This window comes from Muntiacus reevesi, chromosome 9, assembly GCF_963930625.1.
Source record: "Muntiacus reevesi chromosome 9, mMunRee1.1, whole genome shotgun sequence".
Classification (NCBI taxonomy): Eukaryota; Metazoa; Chordata; class Mammalia; order Artiodactyla; family Cervidae; genus Muntiacus; species Muntiacus reevesi.
In genome coordinates, this window is record NC_089257.1 from 4,763,432 (window position 1) to 4,782,608 (window position 19,177).

General features: G+C 37.7%; 2 protein-coding genes across 2 annotated transcripts; both read left to right on the forward strand.

The window, feature by feature from the left end:
* Window positions 1-344: 344 nt before the first annotated feature.
* Window positions 345-1,262, forward strand: LOC136175257 (olfactory receptor 4A15-like). Its single transcript, XM_065945576.1, has one exon. The coding sequence runs from the start codon at window positions 345-347 to the stop codon at window positions 1,260-1,262; it is 918 nt and encodes a 305-aa protein (XP_065801648.1).
* Window positions 1,263-14,847: 13,585 nt separating this feature from the next.
* On the forward strand, window positions 14,848-15,765 carry LOC136174735 (olfactory receptor 4A15-like). Its single transcript, XM_065944920.1, has one exon. It carries the CDS (start codon window positions 14,848-14,850, stop codon window positions 15,763-15,765), a length of 918 nt encoding a protein of 305 aa, XP_065800992.1.
* The last annotated feature ends 3,412 nt before the right edge of the window (window positions 15,766-19,177 follow it).

Genomic DNA, 19,177 nt, shown 5'->3' on the forward strand with positions numbered 1-19,177 from the left:
TTAAAACTTTAATCAGCTTTTATTTTTGTCTGAGATATTAGCTATATGTACAATTTAAAGATTCTAGATAGAAAATTAGTTGCAGGGCTTCACTTATTTAGTGTTCTTTTCCCACATTTCTTTTTTTTTTTAATTTACTTGCCTATCTATTAGTTTGTTGTCAAGGAAAATGATTTAATCAGCCTTGTATTATAATATCTGAAAGTACCCAAACATAATAAACCACAAGGACTGTTTGTTGAATAAAAAACAAATTATTGTAAGATTTTAGGAAGTCACTTTTAATAATTGTATTTATAGATAATGCTATCCTGAACTCTGGAATAAGACATACAGAAGAACCTATGGAACAAAGGAAAAATGTAACTGAGTTTGTCCTCTTGGGGCTCACTCAGAGTGTCGAGGGGCAGGAAATTTTATTTGTCGTGTTCTTGCTCATTTACATTGTGACCATGGCGGGCAACCTGCTCATTGTCTGGACTGTGGTACTCAGCCCAACATTAGATGCCCCTATGTACTTCTTTCTTGGCTACTTATCATTTATGGATGCCTTTTATTCTACTTCAATCACCCCAAAGACAATTATAGACTTACTCTATGAGAAGAAAACCATTTCATTTCAAGCTTGCATGACCCAGCTTTTTACAGAGCATCTATGTAGTGGTGCTGAGGTTTCCCTACTGGTTTTCATGGCCTATGCCCGCCACCTGGCCATCTGCAAACCCTTGCATTATTCGACAATCATGAATCACAGAGTGTGTGTTCTGATGCTGCTATTGGCTTGGGTTGGTGGGTTTTTACACGCTCTGCTTCATATTATTTTTTTTTACAACCTTCCCTTCTGTGGCCCTAATGTCATTGACCACTTCGGGTGTGATACGTACCCTTTGTTAAAACTTGCCTGCACTGACACCCACATTACTGCCCTCACAGTAGCTGCCAATGATGGGGCGATCTGTGTGACCATTTTTACACTCTTACTCATCTCCTATGGGGTCATTCTGCGCTCCTTGAAGAATCTCAGTCAGGAAGGGAAGCGTGAAGCCTTGTCCACCTGTGGCTCCCACATTACAGTGGTGGTCCTCTTCTTCATGCCCTGTATTTTCACGTATTTGAGACCTCCTGTTACCTTACCCATTGATAAATACCTCGCTGTGTTTTACACCGTTGTCACCCCTATGCTGAACCCTCTAATCTATACTCTGAGAAATGGAGAGATGCAAAATGCCATGAAAAAGCTATGGATCAGAAAAAAGCGATGAAGCAGCTGCAAAATATATTACTTATTTTCAACAAACAATTGCTCTTTCAAAGAGCAAGGAAAGGCGTGTGTGATTTTTTTTTTAAACTGTAATAAGTGTCTCCTCAGTTTAAATAACTTGGGTATGATGAAAAATGTTTATCATTTGAATACTTCCAATGATCAAAATAAGCTTATAAACATTTCATATTTTCCTAATGCAAACTATATATTTAGTTTGAAACACATTTTTATGGTTTCTGCAATTTTGGAGGGAAATGTATACAGTTTGGGGGTATAAAATATCCTATTGAAGCAATAAATTTGTGATCTATATGATGAGTTATACTCAGCTAATACTGCAAATTTATGTAATTAGGGAAAGGTTTTCTCATGTTTTTCTCTTCAAAAATGTAATCTTCTTCAGAATAGAGCTCATTACAGATTTCAGGAAAAATAATTTTAAAAATATGATTAAAAACTTGGTTTATTCCTCCGCACACAAAGACATTCCATATTAACATTTGAAGTAGATTTCTTATTTCTCTATCTATGAGATTCTTTATGCACATTATTTTATTTCTATTGTTTAGCACGTTAATGTCAAAGAAGAACATTTCAGTCATAATATTATTAAGGAGGTTATGTTTGTAAAAAATAATCTGAAAGACTAAAGTTTTATACAGAAAAATAAACAAACCTTACTCAGTATTCCAACTGGGTAATCATATTATTGCCTCATTTTTGTCAGCTTTGTTTGGGGTTACATCTTCATAAATGTGGCTCATTCCGCTTTCCGGATACTCTAGAGTACCTGGTAAAACCCCTGCTGCATTTTCAGTATCCTGGTCACCTTTTCTGCTTACATAACCTCTGTAGAGACCCAGGCACACTGGTCTCTCTCATGTGTAAATTTAGCACAGTCTATCATCCATGCACTTTAAATATTCAGTTTGGAACTTGACACCTAAATATTTGGGGTTATATCATTGTTAAGAAAGATTCTGACAATATATACCATTATTATCTCTTATTAATATAATAGAGATTGCTAGGTAATAAAGATGCCAGAATATATTGTTTTATTTGACAGAAACAGCATTCATAAAATCCTCCTCTGAATTAGGCTTGAAACAAAATATTATCTGCCTCTAATATGGTCAGTGCATGTGGTCCAAGAAGATTATTATTTTGCCTCTCTTGTTTACGCTGGTTTTATGAGGGGCTAAGCCTATGGGGTGATGAGTGCTTTTTACTAGTAAATCACACGGTGTGAGCGGAGAAGGCAATGGCACCCCACTCCGGTGTTCTTGCCTGGAGAATCCCGGGGACGGCGGAGCCTGGTGGGATGCAGTCCATGGGGTCGCTGAGAGTAGGACCCGACTGAGCGCCTTCACTTTCACTTTTCACTTCCATGCGCTGGAGAAGGCCATGGCAACCCACTCCGGTGTTCTTGCCTGGGGAATCCCAGGGACGGCGGAGCCTGGTGGGCTGCCGTCTATGGGGTCGCTAAGAGTGGGACCCGACTGAGCGCCTTCACTTTCACTTTTCACTTCCATGCGCTGGAGAAGGCGATGTTCTTGCCTGGAGAATCCCAGGGATGGGAGCCTGGTGGGCTGCAGTCCATGGGGTCGCACAGGGTCGGACACGACTGAAGTGACTTAGCAGCGGCAGCAGCAGCACGCTGTGTGAGAAGCCTCATGTCCTGAATTTTATGCCTGTTCCCTGAAGATTTCTCATACCTCAGTGAAAGTGCTAGTCACTCAGTCGTGTCCGACTCTTTGCGACCCCGTGGACTGTAGCCCGCCAGGCTCCTCTGTCCTTGGGATTCTCCAGGCAAGAGTACTGGAGTGGGTTGCCATTCCCTTCTCCAGGGGAAAGTCCTGACCCTGGGATCAAACCCGTGTCTCCTGAGTTACACACAGATTCTTTACCATCTGAGCCATCAGGGAAGCCCTTTATTATCTCAAGGTCTTCTCAAATAAAATACTAACCATGAAATAATAACAAGCTTTTGGGTTTATTAGAACTTATGCAATTTATTTCTCCACTTTGGGATGTTGCTATAGACTGAAAGTTTATTTCCCTCTCCAAAATCATAAGTTAAATCCTTTCTAATGTGATGGTATTGGGAGGGGGCCCTTTGGGTAATGAGTAGGTCACAAAAGCTTCACCCTGATGAGTGGGATTGATACCCTTATAAAGAAGCATCAGAGAGTTCACTTAACTCTTTGGCATGTGAGGACATAGGAAAAAAAAAAAAAAAGGCTGTATGTGACCTAGGGACAGGACCACACCAGATTTGGAATCTGTCAGCACCTTAATCTTGGATTTCCTAGCCACCAAACCACTGAAAAATAAACACATATTGCTTAATCTTCTAGTCTATGATGTTCCATGAAAGCAGGCCATGTATACCAAGACATATGTTTCATCAATTTTCAAACTTGTGTATTATTTCAAGTAATAAGATAAAAATATTTGCTAACTCTCTATGTTCCTTAGTTTATAATCTTCCTGAAGTCAGGGACATTGTTCTGTCTTTATATTTTCTATTCTTCCAGCATATGGGGCAAAGAATCCACTCTATAGATTTTGTCAATTATCAGAATTATTGGTCTATTGGAGTGAGAATCTTTACTAAAAGGTTATGATTAACTCTTTTTACATCAAATATACTTACAAATAATACTATTCTTTGAAATCTCTTACAAACATTTATTCTATTGCTTATGTTAAATTTTAAGTGTTTTATATATAGCTCTTGTTTTCATATTTTTCCTTTTTATTTCTTCTACCACATTACTTTTGAAAAGTTTCATTTCCTAGCAATTATTTTTAAGGTTTAACCTCTTTTTTTAAAAGAACAACTGATGGTATAATGCCATTTGAAGAAACATGGATGGACTGAGAAAGTATCATTCCAAAGTAAGTCAGAGAAAGAAAGACAAATAGCATACAATATCATTTATACGTGGAATCTAAAATATAACACAAATAAATTTTTCCACAGAATAGACACAGACTAAAGACACAGAGAACTGACTTGTGGTCGCCAAGGGGTTATCTGGGGAGAGGGATGGATTGAGTTTAGGATTAGCAGATGGAGATGATTATGTTTGCATTGTATAGGCAACAAGGTCCTACCGTATGGCACAGGGAACAATAGTCAATGTTCTGTGATGAAGCGATAAAACACCATATAAAATATATGAAAAAGAATATTGTGTGTATATGTATTGTATAATGGAGTCACTTTGCTATGTAGCAACAACTAAAGGATTGTAAGTCAATTACCCCTCAATAAAAGAAATGAAAAATTCAATTATTCATTAACAATCTAGAATTTACTTTTATTTGTGATAGGTAAATATTTAAGCCTACTTTTCCCAAACAGGTAAAATAATCTATCAACATAATCATTAATTACAGTTTATTTGACAATTTTCTTTTTACTATGTGAGGTTATTACACCATTTAGAAGGCTGAATTCTGAGGAACTTGCTCCTCCTCATCACTCTCCTCGTTTGCTACCTTCTCCTCCTCCTCTAAACATCAGGCTCATTTTGAAAAGTTTGCAAACTTCCCATAAAAGTATATATAGCTTGCCGTGACACTATATATTTGCTTTGATGAAAATTACATGTTTTAATAATATATTTTCTCATCCAGAATAAGACACATATCGTAAAGTATTCACTGATGTCTCAACAAAAATTTGTAAGTATCTCCATAGAGTGTATACAAATCTTGTCTTTTCATTTTCTTATAGAAAAGGATGACTCTCTTATTTGCATTTGATTTACTGACACGTTTTCAATGAACAGTTCAGAGAAGACTCAGTGTCTTTTTCTGGTGTAAATTATAGCTCATTTCTAAAGGTCACAGGCACATCAGTCGTTCAGGTCAGTCACTCAGTCATGTCCGACTCATTGTAATCCCCATGAATTTCAGCAGGTCAGGCTTCCCTGTCCATCAACAACTCCTGACGTTTACTCAGACTCATGTCCATTGAGTCAGTGATGCCACCCAACCATCTCATCCTCTGTCGTCCCCTTCTCCTCTTGCCCTCAATCTTTCCCAGAATCAGGGTCTTTTCCAATGAGTCAGCTCTTCCCATCAGGTGGTCAAAGTATTGGAGTTTCAGGTTCAACCATCAGTCCTTCCAATGAATATTTAGGTCTGAAGTCCTTGAGGATTGACTGGTTTGATCTCCTTGCATTCAAAGGACTCTCAAGAGTCTTCTCCAACACCACAGTTCAAAAGCATCAATTCTTTGGCACTCAGTTTTCTTTAGAGTCCAACCCTACATCCATACATGACCACTGGAAAAACCGTAGCTTAGACTAGACGGACCTTTGTTGGCAAAGTAATGTTTCTGCTTTTTAATATGCTGTCTAGGTTGGTCATAGCTTTTCTTCCAAGGGGCTAGCGCCTTTTAATTTCATGGCTGCAGTCACCATCTGCAGTGCTTTTAAAGTTCCCCAAAATAAAGTCTGTCACTATTTCCATTGTTTCCCCATCTATTTCCCATGAAGTGATGGGACCAGATGCTATGATCTTAGTTTTCTGAATGTTGAGCTTTAAGCCAACTTTTTCACTCTTCTCTTTTATCAAGAAGCTCTTTAGTTCTTTGCATTCTGCCATAAGGGTGGTGTCATCTGACTATCTGAGGTTATTGATATTTCTCCCAGCAATCTTGATTCCAGCCTGTGCTTCACCCAGCCCGGCATTTCACATGATGTACTCCAAACTAGTTAAATAAGCAGGATGATAATATACAGCCTTGATGTACTCCTTTTCTGATTTGGAACCAGCCTGTTGTTCCATGTCTGGTTCTAACTATTGCTTCTTGACCTGCAAACATATTTCTCAGGAGGCAGATAAGGTGGTATGGTATTCCCCTCTCTTGAAGTATTTTGCACTGTTTGTTGTGATCCACACAGTCAAATACTTTGGTGTAGTCCATAAAGCAGAAGTAGATGTCTCTCTGGAACTCACTAGCTTTTTCAATAATCCAGTGGATGTTGGCTGTTTGATCTCTGGTTCCTCTCCCTTTTCTAAATCCAGCTTGAATATTGGGAAGCTTGTGGTTTCCGTACTGTTGAAGCCTGGCTTGGAGAATTTTGAGAATCACATTGCTAGTGTGTGGGATGAGTGCAATTGTGCAGTAGTTTGAACACTCTGTGGCATTGCCTTTTTTGGGATTATCCAAACATTCCTAGGCCTATGTCCAACAGTACACAAGTATGTATCCAATCTCATGTGAATCTCTATGACAACTTGTAACTACATATTCAATGTTATTTAGGTATCTATTCAATTGCTTGCATGTGTCTATATGAGAACACACACAGGTCTATATCTGACAATATATAGTTACTAAGTGAACTAGTGAATATGTTAATAATTGTTATGCATTTTGTCTAGAATAGTGTTGATTTTAATCTGTGCTTTCCAGATATTGGGAGATCCTTCCTCTTTATATTGTTGGTTATTATTTGCAGCAATTTGGTAAAGTATGCCTCTGTGAGTAGACTTGAGATGTTTTCCTTTTCCCTCTGCCTGTTTGCTTCAAAAACTGGAGACTCTGGGCTACTGTTAATAAGCCCTAGTCCAATAGTTCACTGAGTGGCCTGTCAGCGAAATTTTCAGATCTTTGAATGAACATTTCTAGCACCGTGGGTTGAAATAGTCATAAAATATCCCCAATACCATATCTGAATTTAAGACCCTGAAGGAGCCTTGCCAGCTTGGAAATTGGCACTTGCTGTCAGCTTCTGCAAGGATTAAGTCAATGGTCACCACAGCCACTGACCCTCAAAACTCCCTGAAAGGAGTTCAGGGAAGAGATTTGGAATGAGGCACCCTGTGCTCTGAGAAAAGCTGGCAGAATAGGCCTTCAGACAGATATTTTCTGGAGACTTTATGAGCCACAAATCTCATGTCTTCTCACGTCTAGAAAAGCACTGAAATCATTAACAGTAACATCTGCTTCGGCCATTTGGAAGAAACTAAATTTGAAAGTCAAAATGGGATAACTGTAGTTCAGATATCCAACGTAAAATTAGATGGCTATTATGGATTTTAGACACATTCCTGTGTTCCTAAGAACTTAAATTTTCTGAGCTGTGTCAGATTAGGGGATGGTACTGGTCACTGGTAGCTACAGCCTTATGATTTCAAGGTATCCTCTTGTAACTATTAAGATCTTCTGCACTAAAATTGTTTTAGATCAGATATTAACAAAAAAGAGGAGACTTATGTAGTGACCAATAACTCCTGTTATATATATATATATAAATACACACACTCACACACACACCACATCAGAAGTTAAAACCTACTTAGATAAAGGTAAACAACTGGCTACCTGGCTGCAAGTCTCCCTTGACTGTCAGGTCCAGATAGACTTATTCTCCTAAATCCCCAAGTGATTGAGTTCTTAATCATACCAAACTCAACTTGGAAGTCGGGAATATTTCAACCTGATATTCATTCCATGGGTTGAGGCAGAACTACGCCCCATTTCAGGGGGAAGTAGCCAGAGCATTTGTCCCCCCATTCCCTGGAAGACTTAGGGAAGGTTAACCTAAGGGGAAATTAAAAGCCATTTCCCATAAAACCGAGTTCCTCTGCTAAGTTTGACTAATGTCTCTATCCAAAATGATTATTCCATTTTTTTCCAACACTTTTTCTCCTCACGATTGATGAATATCAGAGAAAAGGGGGAATTGATATTGAGCAAAGCTGTGTGGGGCTCCTGGGCATAAAAATCTTTACATGCTTCTCATTTCTTTGATTACAGAAAATTGATTTCTTTCAACATCCTTGACCTTCCCTGAGTTCCAAATGGAAGGTTCAAGTAGTTGTTAATTAGGTAAGGAAGAGGGTGTGAGACAAGGGAAAAGCAGACAGTAAAGGAAATGATAGTCAGTCTTGGGGAAGATCCTAATTCCCCATCAAGGGACACACACCACATCTTTGAGCTGTTCTGCAGATACTGAAACCCCCCACCAGGTGGGAGAAGTTTACAATGGTATACTGCCCACATGCACCTGACCCTAGACCAGTTGGAACCAGAAAGTTGGTGATGCTGACTCCCACTTACCTCATCACCAACCAATCAGAATGATGTCCACTAGCTGATCACAGTTTTTTGAACCATTGCTATAAAACTTCTCACTATCCTCTCCAAGTAGAGACACAAAGTTTTGAGGGCAGCTCTGCCCGCCTTTGTCCAGCAAAGTAAATAAAGCTATCTTTTCCTACTTCCCACAAAACTCTCTCCAATAGCTTAATAGTGTTTTCAGTGTTACTTCGGATTGCTGGCTAAGTGAAGTCCAAAGCAGAATTAAATGTCTATCTCAAGATAAATCCATCTTAAGCAATTAATGATCTTTTGTAATTTACCTACAACCTATGTAGGAATCTTTGGCCTTTAATTAAGTTACTTTGAACTAAGTTATTTTGATTATGGTCCTACCTAAAATTCTTAAAAATTTTTTGACAGTATACTCAGTATATATCCCTAGGGGGGTAAAATGATAAAACAATAGTGTAGTCTTTTCTACATAAAAGTAAATGATGGCTGACATTCCTATGTTTCCAAAGTTCGTCTGAAAGCATAACATTATGCAAATAGCAACTAAATTTAAAATATCTATATTTCTGATTGCATCTGGTCTTCGTTGTATCACATGGACTGAGTTGCCCTGTGGCATGTGAGATCTCAGTTCCCCAGTCAGGTATAGAACCTGTGTCTGCTGCTTTGGAAAGCAGAATGTTAACCACTAGGCCACCAAGGAAGTCCTGGCAATTCAATTTTGAAAGAGTAATGAGTCATTCTAGTGACAACACAAATTATAATGTTACAATTAAAATCATGTTGTACTGGGTCAAAGACAGATATAATGTAAATGAGTAATAGGACTTATAAATTCAGCCAGGTTCATAGGATTATCCTGTAGTATACTTTTGGTTGTAAGTGACAGAAAGGTTAACTGAAATGCTTTTGAAATTTAAGGATATTTGTTGATTGGCTAACATAACTGCAAACTTCAAAAAAAACTAAGCTTCACAGTTAGTTGATATATTGGATCAATTATGCCATAAAGGAGTCTTTTTCTTGTTTTCTTGTCTGATTTATCTTACATCTGACTTACCTGGCACTTAGAAGGATTGCTGTGTGTAACAACTCAGAGAAAAGACTCTTCCTATGACTCTGGCAGAAGTAATTGACCTTGATCATCAGATACATACAACAAGGACTAAACCACTGTGGAGACAGGGCAAAATATTTTTGCGTTTCAGGTGACCTGTTAACACTTGGCTACCTCTTGCAACTCATATTGTGACAGTAAACAAGAAACAACAGGAAGCTGGCCTGCATTTTGGGTAGATTGAAGATGTGATTAGACACTGAGGGGTAAAATTCTGGGCTATACCTTTAGCTAAGCCTCTAAAATCAGTTGAGGAGTTAGTGGAAGGTGAAGGGAGAACAGAGTCGACAGTGAAGGGAAAAGACAGTAGACAGATGTTGCAGCTCTGTGATCAGCAGCAGTGTCGAGTGGCATAGGTCATTACTCCTGCCGTTCTCCCCTAATCTGTCAGGAAACTATTTTTAGGTAAAGTCCCCACTTCTGAATTCATCATCAGCATTGAAATGAAGGAAGACAGAATGAATGTGACTGAATTCATTCTAATGGGACTTACCCAGGATTCTCAGGTGCTGATAATTCTATTTTTGGTATTACTTAGCATCTACATGGCAAATAGATGGGGGAAAAAAATGGAAACTGTGACAGACTTTATTTTCTTGGATTCCAGATGGTGACCATCACTGCAGATGGTGACCACAGCCATGAAATTAAAAGACACTTGCTCCTTGGAAGAAAACTATGACAAATCTAGACAGCATATTAAAAAGCAGAGACATAAATTTGCCGACAAAGATCTGTAGAGTCAAAGCTATGGTTTGTCCAGTAGTCATGTACAAATGTGAGTTGGACCATGAAGAAAGCTAAGCACCAAAGATTAGATATTTTCAGTATATGGCATTGGAGAAGACTTTTGAGAGTCCCTTGGACAGCAAGGAGATCAAACCAGTCCATCCTAAAGGAAATCAACCCTGAATATTCATTGGAAGGACTTATATTGAAGCTGAAAGTCCAATACTTTGGCCACCTGATGTGAAGAGCCGATTCATTGAAAAGGACCTTGATGCTGGGAAAGATGGAGGGCAGGAGGAGAAGGAAGCAACAGAGGATGAGATGGTTGGATGGCATCACCATCATCGATGGACATGGGTTTCAGCAAGCTCTGGGAGATGGTGAAGGACGAGGAAGCCTGGCTGCTGCAGTCCATGGGGTCACAAACAGTCGGACATGACTGAGACACTGAACAACAGCAACAATGAGAAAAAGTTTCCACGTTGTGGCAGAGGGATATCTCCAAAGATCCTGACACTGCCTCCGAGTTGAGAATCTGAAATTCACACTCAAGGACCCTAATGCAGAAAATACATCTATAGTCCTGGAGAGGCTGAGTGTGAGAAAGAGAGAGAGAGAGAAAATTATGCAAAGCTAAGAGGATCCATCCCAAGTATTCATCAAAGAACTGATCTGTGTGTGCATCTGAAGAAAATACCTGGGGCTGGGGAAAGATTTACCCAGATGAATTAGAGAGAAAAGTGCTTGGTTCTCAAACTAGGCCAGGAAGAGAGCCTACTCTCATTAGCTGCAAAACCTCATATTTACAGGGGTGGGGGGCAGGGCTGTTGGTTGAATATTTAGAAAAATTTTCATTAGCTGTGGAACATGACTAGTTCTAGACTGAGCATATCCCAGGACCAGCTTCAAGACTTGTATCAGCAATACATTTTTAAAAAATCCTCAAAGAAAACACCCAAAGGAATCAAAACAAGTATTTTGTTCAAAATTTTGTGTCTTTGCTAATGTGAGCTATTAACCTAATTATTTCCACTTGATGCCCTTGAGTCATGCTGGTATAAGGGTTATACTGGGTGCATAAAATGCATTAGGAAGTACATTGTTTCATTACTTCTATGAAAGTGGTGTGTAACAAGTTATTTCTTGATTAGTTGTCATGCAAAATTACTTGATTAAAGCTAGATGGGAATGAACTATCTTGCAGGAGAATGTTAGGACTCTAAACATTCAATTTATTTGCACTTAGATTATCCCAGTTTTAAACTATTTCTCAATGTGTGTTTAGACCATTGTGTTTTTCATAGCAATGGTCTGTTTTCTTTTCTTGGCAAGTTAACTGCCATACATTCTTTTATCATACCATTTTTGTTGTCTTTTGTCCACAAAATTTGTGGAATCTGCAATGATGGCCCTCTTTTCGATCTTGATTCTGATAATTTGTTTTTTCTCTTATTTTTCATTAGTCCATTTGGCTAGAAATTATAACTTATTCAGTGTTCAAAAGGATCAATTCCTGGTATTCTTTACTTTATATGAATTACTCTTCTAATGATGTATGTCTTCTCAACACTTCCCACACTACAATGTTCTTTATGTTTATTCTAAATTTTCTTTTTTAACATTTTGAGACAGAAGTTTAGTTCATTCTTTAAAGTATCTATTGTTTTCTAATATTGCATTTAAATCTATAAAGTTCTCTCTAATCACACAATTAGCTGCATCCAGTTAATTTATACACATTGCAATGTATTATATATAGTCTTTTATGTATATTAATATATATATCTTTTATAAATATTTTTCATATAGTTTTTATATACATGTATATCATAATGTTTCTGTTGAAAATATATTTTTGAAAATAGTCATGAGTGATTTTAGGCTAAATAATTGGAAAATATTACACTTGTATTATAAATTTCTGTTTAAAGTACATATGTGCTTTATGATTTAAGTTCTTAGAAATATATTGCAAATTGTGTCATGGCCTTAGGTATTTCCTACTTTGGTGGATGCCCTGTGAGCACTTTGAGATGAATGGAACAGTCCCACAAATACTTTTTTCTTTTCCTAGTATGATACTAAAACTGATAAAACAATTGTGTATCTGATATTATGTGACACCTTTTATCTGCATTTGAAATAAGGTTTAAATGACTTGTTCTGAAATTAACATTCATGATTGGGAATTGGTTCAGATATCATCTTCAAAGATAAAGCTTAAACTTAAAAAGATTTGCTTGTTTTGAAGAACATAATTTCACAAGAAAGTTTTCACATATTTCATTTCTGTCCAGATTTGATTTTTTCTTTTGATGATAAGACCTAAATTTGCTTTTCATGATTTTTTCCCAGAGGGCAGAATTTTATAAGTCTTGTTCCATACGGTGATTGTTCTTGTACCATCTCTGGAGATCTACCCTCAAAACTATGACTAAGGTCCCAGTGAATTTAATTAGAGAGAATCATACTTGGAGACGCAGGGATCGAATGACTCAGCTGTATGTGCTGCACTTAAATGTAGACAAAGCGCTTATGGCTCTTTGCCAGGACCTGCGGATCATTTGTCTACAACAGTAATCACATGCCCGGCTTCTTCTGGAACTGAAATGATGGACTCAGAACATAATGAAGTGTGTATATGAAATTATTCATCCTTCAGGAACACTAAAGTTCAACAACACTGTGTGAAGACAGGACAGTAAGTGATTAAGAATCACAATGTTGCAACAGCTATTTCACTATTTCACTGTGACTGCTACAAGTGCAAACAGAAAATATTTTATTATAAACAATTTACACACAGTTTGAAGTTTTTTCTCTCTGTCTGATTAACACACTGATTTAATATTCATTTGTTATCAGGACAAATCCAACCAACAGTGAACATTCTGAGTTTCTGTTCACAATCAAGATTCAGAGTTCCTTAGGAAACAGACATTCCCATCCATTTCGAAAATCTCAGTAATTTGAAAAGTAATTTTTAAAAAATAACTAAGATGATTTTGATTTTCTGCAATCATGTAAAGCATTGGCCACAGGAAGCAGTTCAAGGTGCTGTGAGGCTGCATGAATCTCACTCTCTGCATTACCAGAGACAGCATCAGTGCATGAAGGACAAGCAAGAAGGAACCAGGGCCCAGAACATGGATTGAACAGCTTTCTTCATACACAGGTAGCATATTTTAGAAACAAATATTTTAGAAGCACATTTAGAAACAAATATTTTAGAAGCATATTTAGAAACAAAATTCTGAACGAGGCTTTCAGTTTTTTAAGAGTATGTTGGTGAGGTGAGCTTTCTTTTTTTTTTTTTTCATTTATTTTTATTAGTTGGAGGGTAATAGTTTTCTTACTTGCTCAGTCGTGTCCAACTCTTTGGGACCCTTCGGATTGTAGCCCACCAGGCTCCTCTGTCCATGGGATTTTCTAGGCAAGAATACTGGAGTGGGTTGCCATTTCCTCCTCAGACGGATCTTCCTGACCTGGAGACTGAACCTGCATCTCCTGTGTATCCTGCATAGAAGGCTGATTCTTTGCCCACTGAGCCTTCAGGGAAGCCCAGCATGGGGTTAGAATTCAGTCTTTTAGAGTTTTCCTTTGTGATTTTCATAATAAGTCATGTTAGAACGCCTTTATGATTATTAAATATGTTGATTCAATAGATTGATTCTATTCTGTAATACTTCTTTTGAATAATTTCATTACTCATGATTTGGAATAAAGTTACCTGCTTGAAGATAAAATATCCTTAGAAATTAATTTCAAAGGTAATGATCTGGGGATGGTTCCATGGGTAGAGATATATAACTCTGATAATAGTTTTAATTTGTATGTTCTCTAACATTGTGTGTTAATTAAAAGATGAGGTAACATCTATAGACCTTGACTGAGTGACCCTCAAGAATTCGAACAAATACTGTAATAAGTAAACAGTGACTTAAAGTCCTATTTTTTTGTTCACAGGTGGGTTTAGGCCTCCTATCATATTTTTTGGCCATTTAGAAGCAGTCTTGTGTTAATTTTTTTGTTGATATTTTATTCCACATTTCATACTTTTATGTTTACCTTTTCTTCATTAGATGATAACTCTCTGTATCATCCAATATGTAAGTCTTTCTTCGAACATTTCATCTATTGCTGTTTTGGTATCATTTCCTAAATCCTTAAAAATCATGAAATTGTCAAAAAACCTATTTGAGATTTCAAGGATTGGTTAAGAATATTCTTTCAACCCTAGAATGAAGAAGTGTACCTCCTTTATGAAATGGATAGTAAATATAAAGTAAATCTTGCTTTACATTTTTATTAAACTTTTAACCATTTTTTTTATTTTTAATAGTTATTAGCTATATGTACAATAATTAGCTTCCAGATGGAAAGCTAATAGTGACACCTCATTTATTTAATGATGTATCATTTTCCCACAAATGTCTCTAATTAATTGCCTCTCTATTAGTGTGCAAGATTTTGAGATTAATAATGATGTTTTAATAAGCCTTGATCATATTAATAATATCTGAAAGTATAAGAACCATACTGCTCATTTGTTGAATGAATGAACAAATTATCATGACACGTCAGGAAGTCAGTCATAAGAATTATATTGATAGGAAATGTCATCCTGAACTCTGAATAAAAGATGCAGAAAGACCTATGGAACAAAGGAACAATGTAACTGAGTTTGTCCTCTTGGGGCTCACTCAGAGCCCCCAGGGTCAGAAGATACTATCTGTCATGTTCTTGCTCATCTACATCGTGACCATGGCGGGCAACCTCCTCATTGTCCTGACCGTGGTGTCCAGCCCAACGCTTGGCATCCCCATGTACTTCTTTCTTGGCAACTTATCATTTATGGATGCTGTTTATTCTACTACAGTCACCCCAAATATGATTATAGACTTATCCTGCGCGAAGAAAACCATTTCATTCCAAGCATGCATGACCCAACTTTTTACAGGGCACTTATTTGGTGGTGCTGAGATTTTGCTCCTGGTAGTCATGGCCTATGACCGCTACGTGGCCATCTGCAAGCCTCTGCATTATATGACAGTGATGAATCAACGGGTCTGTGTTCTGTTACTGCTGTTAGCCTGGACTGGTGGGTTTGTACATGCTATCGCTCATATTCTCTTTGTTTACAGTCTCCCCTTCTGTGGCCCCAATGTCATTGACCACTTCGTCTGTGACATGTACCCCTTGTTAAAACTGGCCTGCACTGACATCCGCATCATTGGCTTCACGGTGCTGGCTAATGATGGGGCCATCTGCGTGGTCCTCTTCACGCTCTTGCTCCTCTCCTACGGGGTCATCCTGCGCTCCCTGAAGGATCTCAGTCAGGAAGGGAGGCACAGAGCCTTGTCCACCTGTGGCTCCCACGTCACTGTGGTGGTCCTCTTCTTCGTGCCCTGTATTTCTCTGTATGTGAGACCTCCTTCCACCTTACCCATTGATAAATACTTGGCAGTGTTTTACACCATCGTCACCCCAATGTTGAACCCTCTGATCTATACGCTGAGAAATGGAGAGATGCAAAATGCCATGAAAAAGCTCTGGAACAGAAGACGAAAATGAGGCCGTAGGGAAATATGTCACCTATTTTCAATGAAAAATTGCTCTTCTCTGGAAAACAACATGTGATTTTTTTTAACTGTAGTATCTTCTCAGGCTAAATAACTTGGGTATGATGAAAAACATCTCTTATTGAATAATTTGAATGATCAAAATATACTTTAATATTTTCAAAATTTCCTAGTTCAAAATACATATTTGTTTGAAATGCATTTTTATGATTTGCCTGATTTCTTGGGGGAAGTACATATAGTTTTGGGGTAAAAAATGTTTCTTTGAGACTATAGATTTATGTTCTATATGATGAGTTAAGCTATATAGTTAACACTGTTAATTTATTAGATTAGGGGAAGATTTTACCATATTTCTCTCTAAAATAATGCAATATTTTTCAGAATTAATAGGGTTTATTACATTACAGATTTCAGAAAAAATAATTAAAAATATAAATTCCTCCACACACAAACATACTTATTAATATTTGAAGTATAGATACAATTTTTCTACTGCAAGATGTTTTTTTTATACATCATTTTATTTCTGTTGCTTACCATCTTAAGATTGAAGAAGAATGTTTCAAAGATTTAAATTTAATAACAAGGCTATGTTTATAAAAATAATCTAAAGGAATGAAATTTTATGTAGAATAAAACCGAATCTTAATTTTCCAACTGTTATAATTATGAGTGTTTTAAAATAAATGTGTTATTTTAACATTGTTTGCTTTTACATTTCTATTACCATATTACTTTTGAAAAATTCCATTTCCTTCAAGTGATTTCATACACTTTAACCACTTTTTTTTTAAAATAACTTTTAAAAACACTTTATGAAAGTGAAAGTCATGTCTGACTCTTTGTGACCCTGTGGAATGTAGCCCATGGAATTCTCCAGGCCAGAATACTGGAGTTGGTAGCTGTTCCCTTCTCCAGCAGATCTTCCCAACTCAGGAATCGAACCCAGATCTTTCCCGCATTGCAGACAGATTCTTTACCAGCTGAGCCACCAGGAAAGTCCAAAAACACTTTATATTTTAATCCATCTAGAATTTATTTTCATTTGTCATGGGCAAAGACGTAAGTCTATTTTCCCTAAAGAGGTAAAATAGTCTGTCAACATAATGATTCGTTTCACATAGCTTGAAAAGTTTCTACTTAGTAGGTGATGTTTTGCACCACCTAAGATGTTCAGTTCTGGGGCACCTTCTCCTCTTCTCCATCTCCTCTCTCACATTTCCCTTATCCTCTGAACTTTAGGGTCATTTTGTAAAGTTTGAAAATTTCCATAAAAACAAGTTTAGCATGTCATTGCTGAATATGCTTAGGCTTTCCCTTCTCCAGGGGATCTTCCTGACCCTGGGATTGAACCCAGGTCTCCTGGATTGCAGGTGGATTCTTTACCAGCTGAGTCACAAGGGAAGCCCAAGAATATTGGAGTGGGAAGCCTAACCCTTCTCCAGGGGATCTTCCTGACCCAGAAATTGAACCAGGGTGGGATGTTTTGAGAGAACAGCATCAAAACATGTATATTATCAAGGGTGAAACAGATCACCAGCCCAGGTTGAATGCATGAGGCAAGTGCTCGGGCCTGGTGCACTGGGAAGACCCAGAGGGATGGGGTGGGGAGAGAGGTGGGAGGGGGGATCGGGATGGGGAACACATGTAAATCCATGGCTGATTCATGTCAATGTATGGCAAAAACCGCTACAATATTGTAAAATAATTAGCCTCCTACTAATAAAAATAAATGGAAAAAAATAATAAAAAATAAATGGGAAAGGAACTGAATAGATATTTCTCCAATGAAAATATAGGAATGGCTAGAGGAACATGAGAAGGTGCTCGACGTGACTAATCATCAGAGAAATGCAACTCATAACACACAAGGAGATCGCCTTTCATCTGTTAGGATGGCCATATGAGATCTATATGAGACAAAAAAGTTTGGTGAGGATGTAGAGAAAAATGGAACTATGTTATTAATGGGAATACAATTTTTTCATTCACTACAGTGACCATTAGGGAGGGTTTTCAGGCAATCAAAAACAAAACCATTGTATTATGCAATCACGCTTTTGAGTATATATTCAAGAATATGAAATCAGGAATCTGAAAGGTCATCCCTACTCCCATGTTCATTGCAGCATTATTCACAATAGCCAAGATCTGGATACAACTAAGTGAACATTGAAAGATGAGTGGATAAAGCAAATATGATATATATATATATATATATATGTATGTGTATGTGTGTGTGTGTGTGTGTGTGTGTGTGTGTGTGTGTGTGTGTGTATAGACTTCCCTGGTGGCTCAGATGGTAAAGTGTCTGCCTACAATGCGGGAGACCCAGGTTCGATCTCTGAGTTGGGAAGCTTTTCCTGGAGAAGAGAATGGGAACTCACTCCAGTATTCTTACCCCCTCAAAAAAAAAAAAGAATGGATAAAAGAAATATGATATATATATGTATATATATATATGCACACATAATATATATATATATATATATATATATATATATATATATAAGACTTTCATTTAGCAATATAAAAGAAGGGAATTCTGAAATTTGTGAAAACATAAAGTAACTTTAATGGCACTATGCCAAATGAAATAAGCAGAAATAGAAAGACAAATACTCTATGATCTCACTTATATGTGAAACTAAAAAAAGAAAACAAAACAAAAACAAACTCAGATGCAGAGAGAAAAATGTTGGTTGCCAAGGGCTGGAGGGTGAGAGTTAAAAAATGTCATTCAGTTCAGTTCAGTTCAGTTCAGTTCAGTCGCTCAGTCGTGTCCAACTCTTTGCGACCCCATGAACTGCAGCACGCCAGGCCTCCCTGTCCATCACCAACTCCCGGAGTTTACCCAAACTCATGTCCATTGAGTCGGTGATGCCATCCAACCACCTCATCCTCTGTCCTCCCCTTCTCCTCCTGCCCTCAATCTTTCCCAGCATCTGGGTCTTTTCCAATGAGTCAGCTCTTCAGCTTCGCATCAGGTGGCCAAAGTATTGGAGTTTCAGCTTCAGCATCAGTCCTTCTAATGAACACCCAGGACTGATCACCTTTAGGATGGACTGGTTGGATCTCCTTGCAGCCCAAGGGACTCTCAAGAGTCTTCTCCAACACCACAGTTCAAAAGCATCAATTCTTCAGTGCTCAGCAAATATTGTCATATTTGCATATCATCATATTTGCTTCTACTTCAATTTGAAGGAACATTGAAAGATTTATGAAACCACAGCCCAGAAATTTTCAACTTCTAGTAAACAACCTAGATGCCCTTCTCGGATCAAAGGATTTCGGTTTGGGCTAACACCATGGGGTCACAAAAAGTCGGACACGACTTGGTGACTGAACAACAACAATACAACGTGAGCTCTGTCGTGAGTGCTTTAGCGTTTTGAGAACAT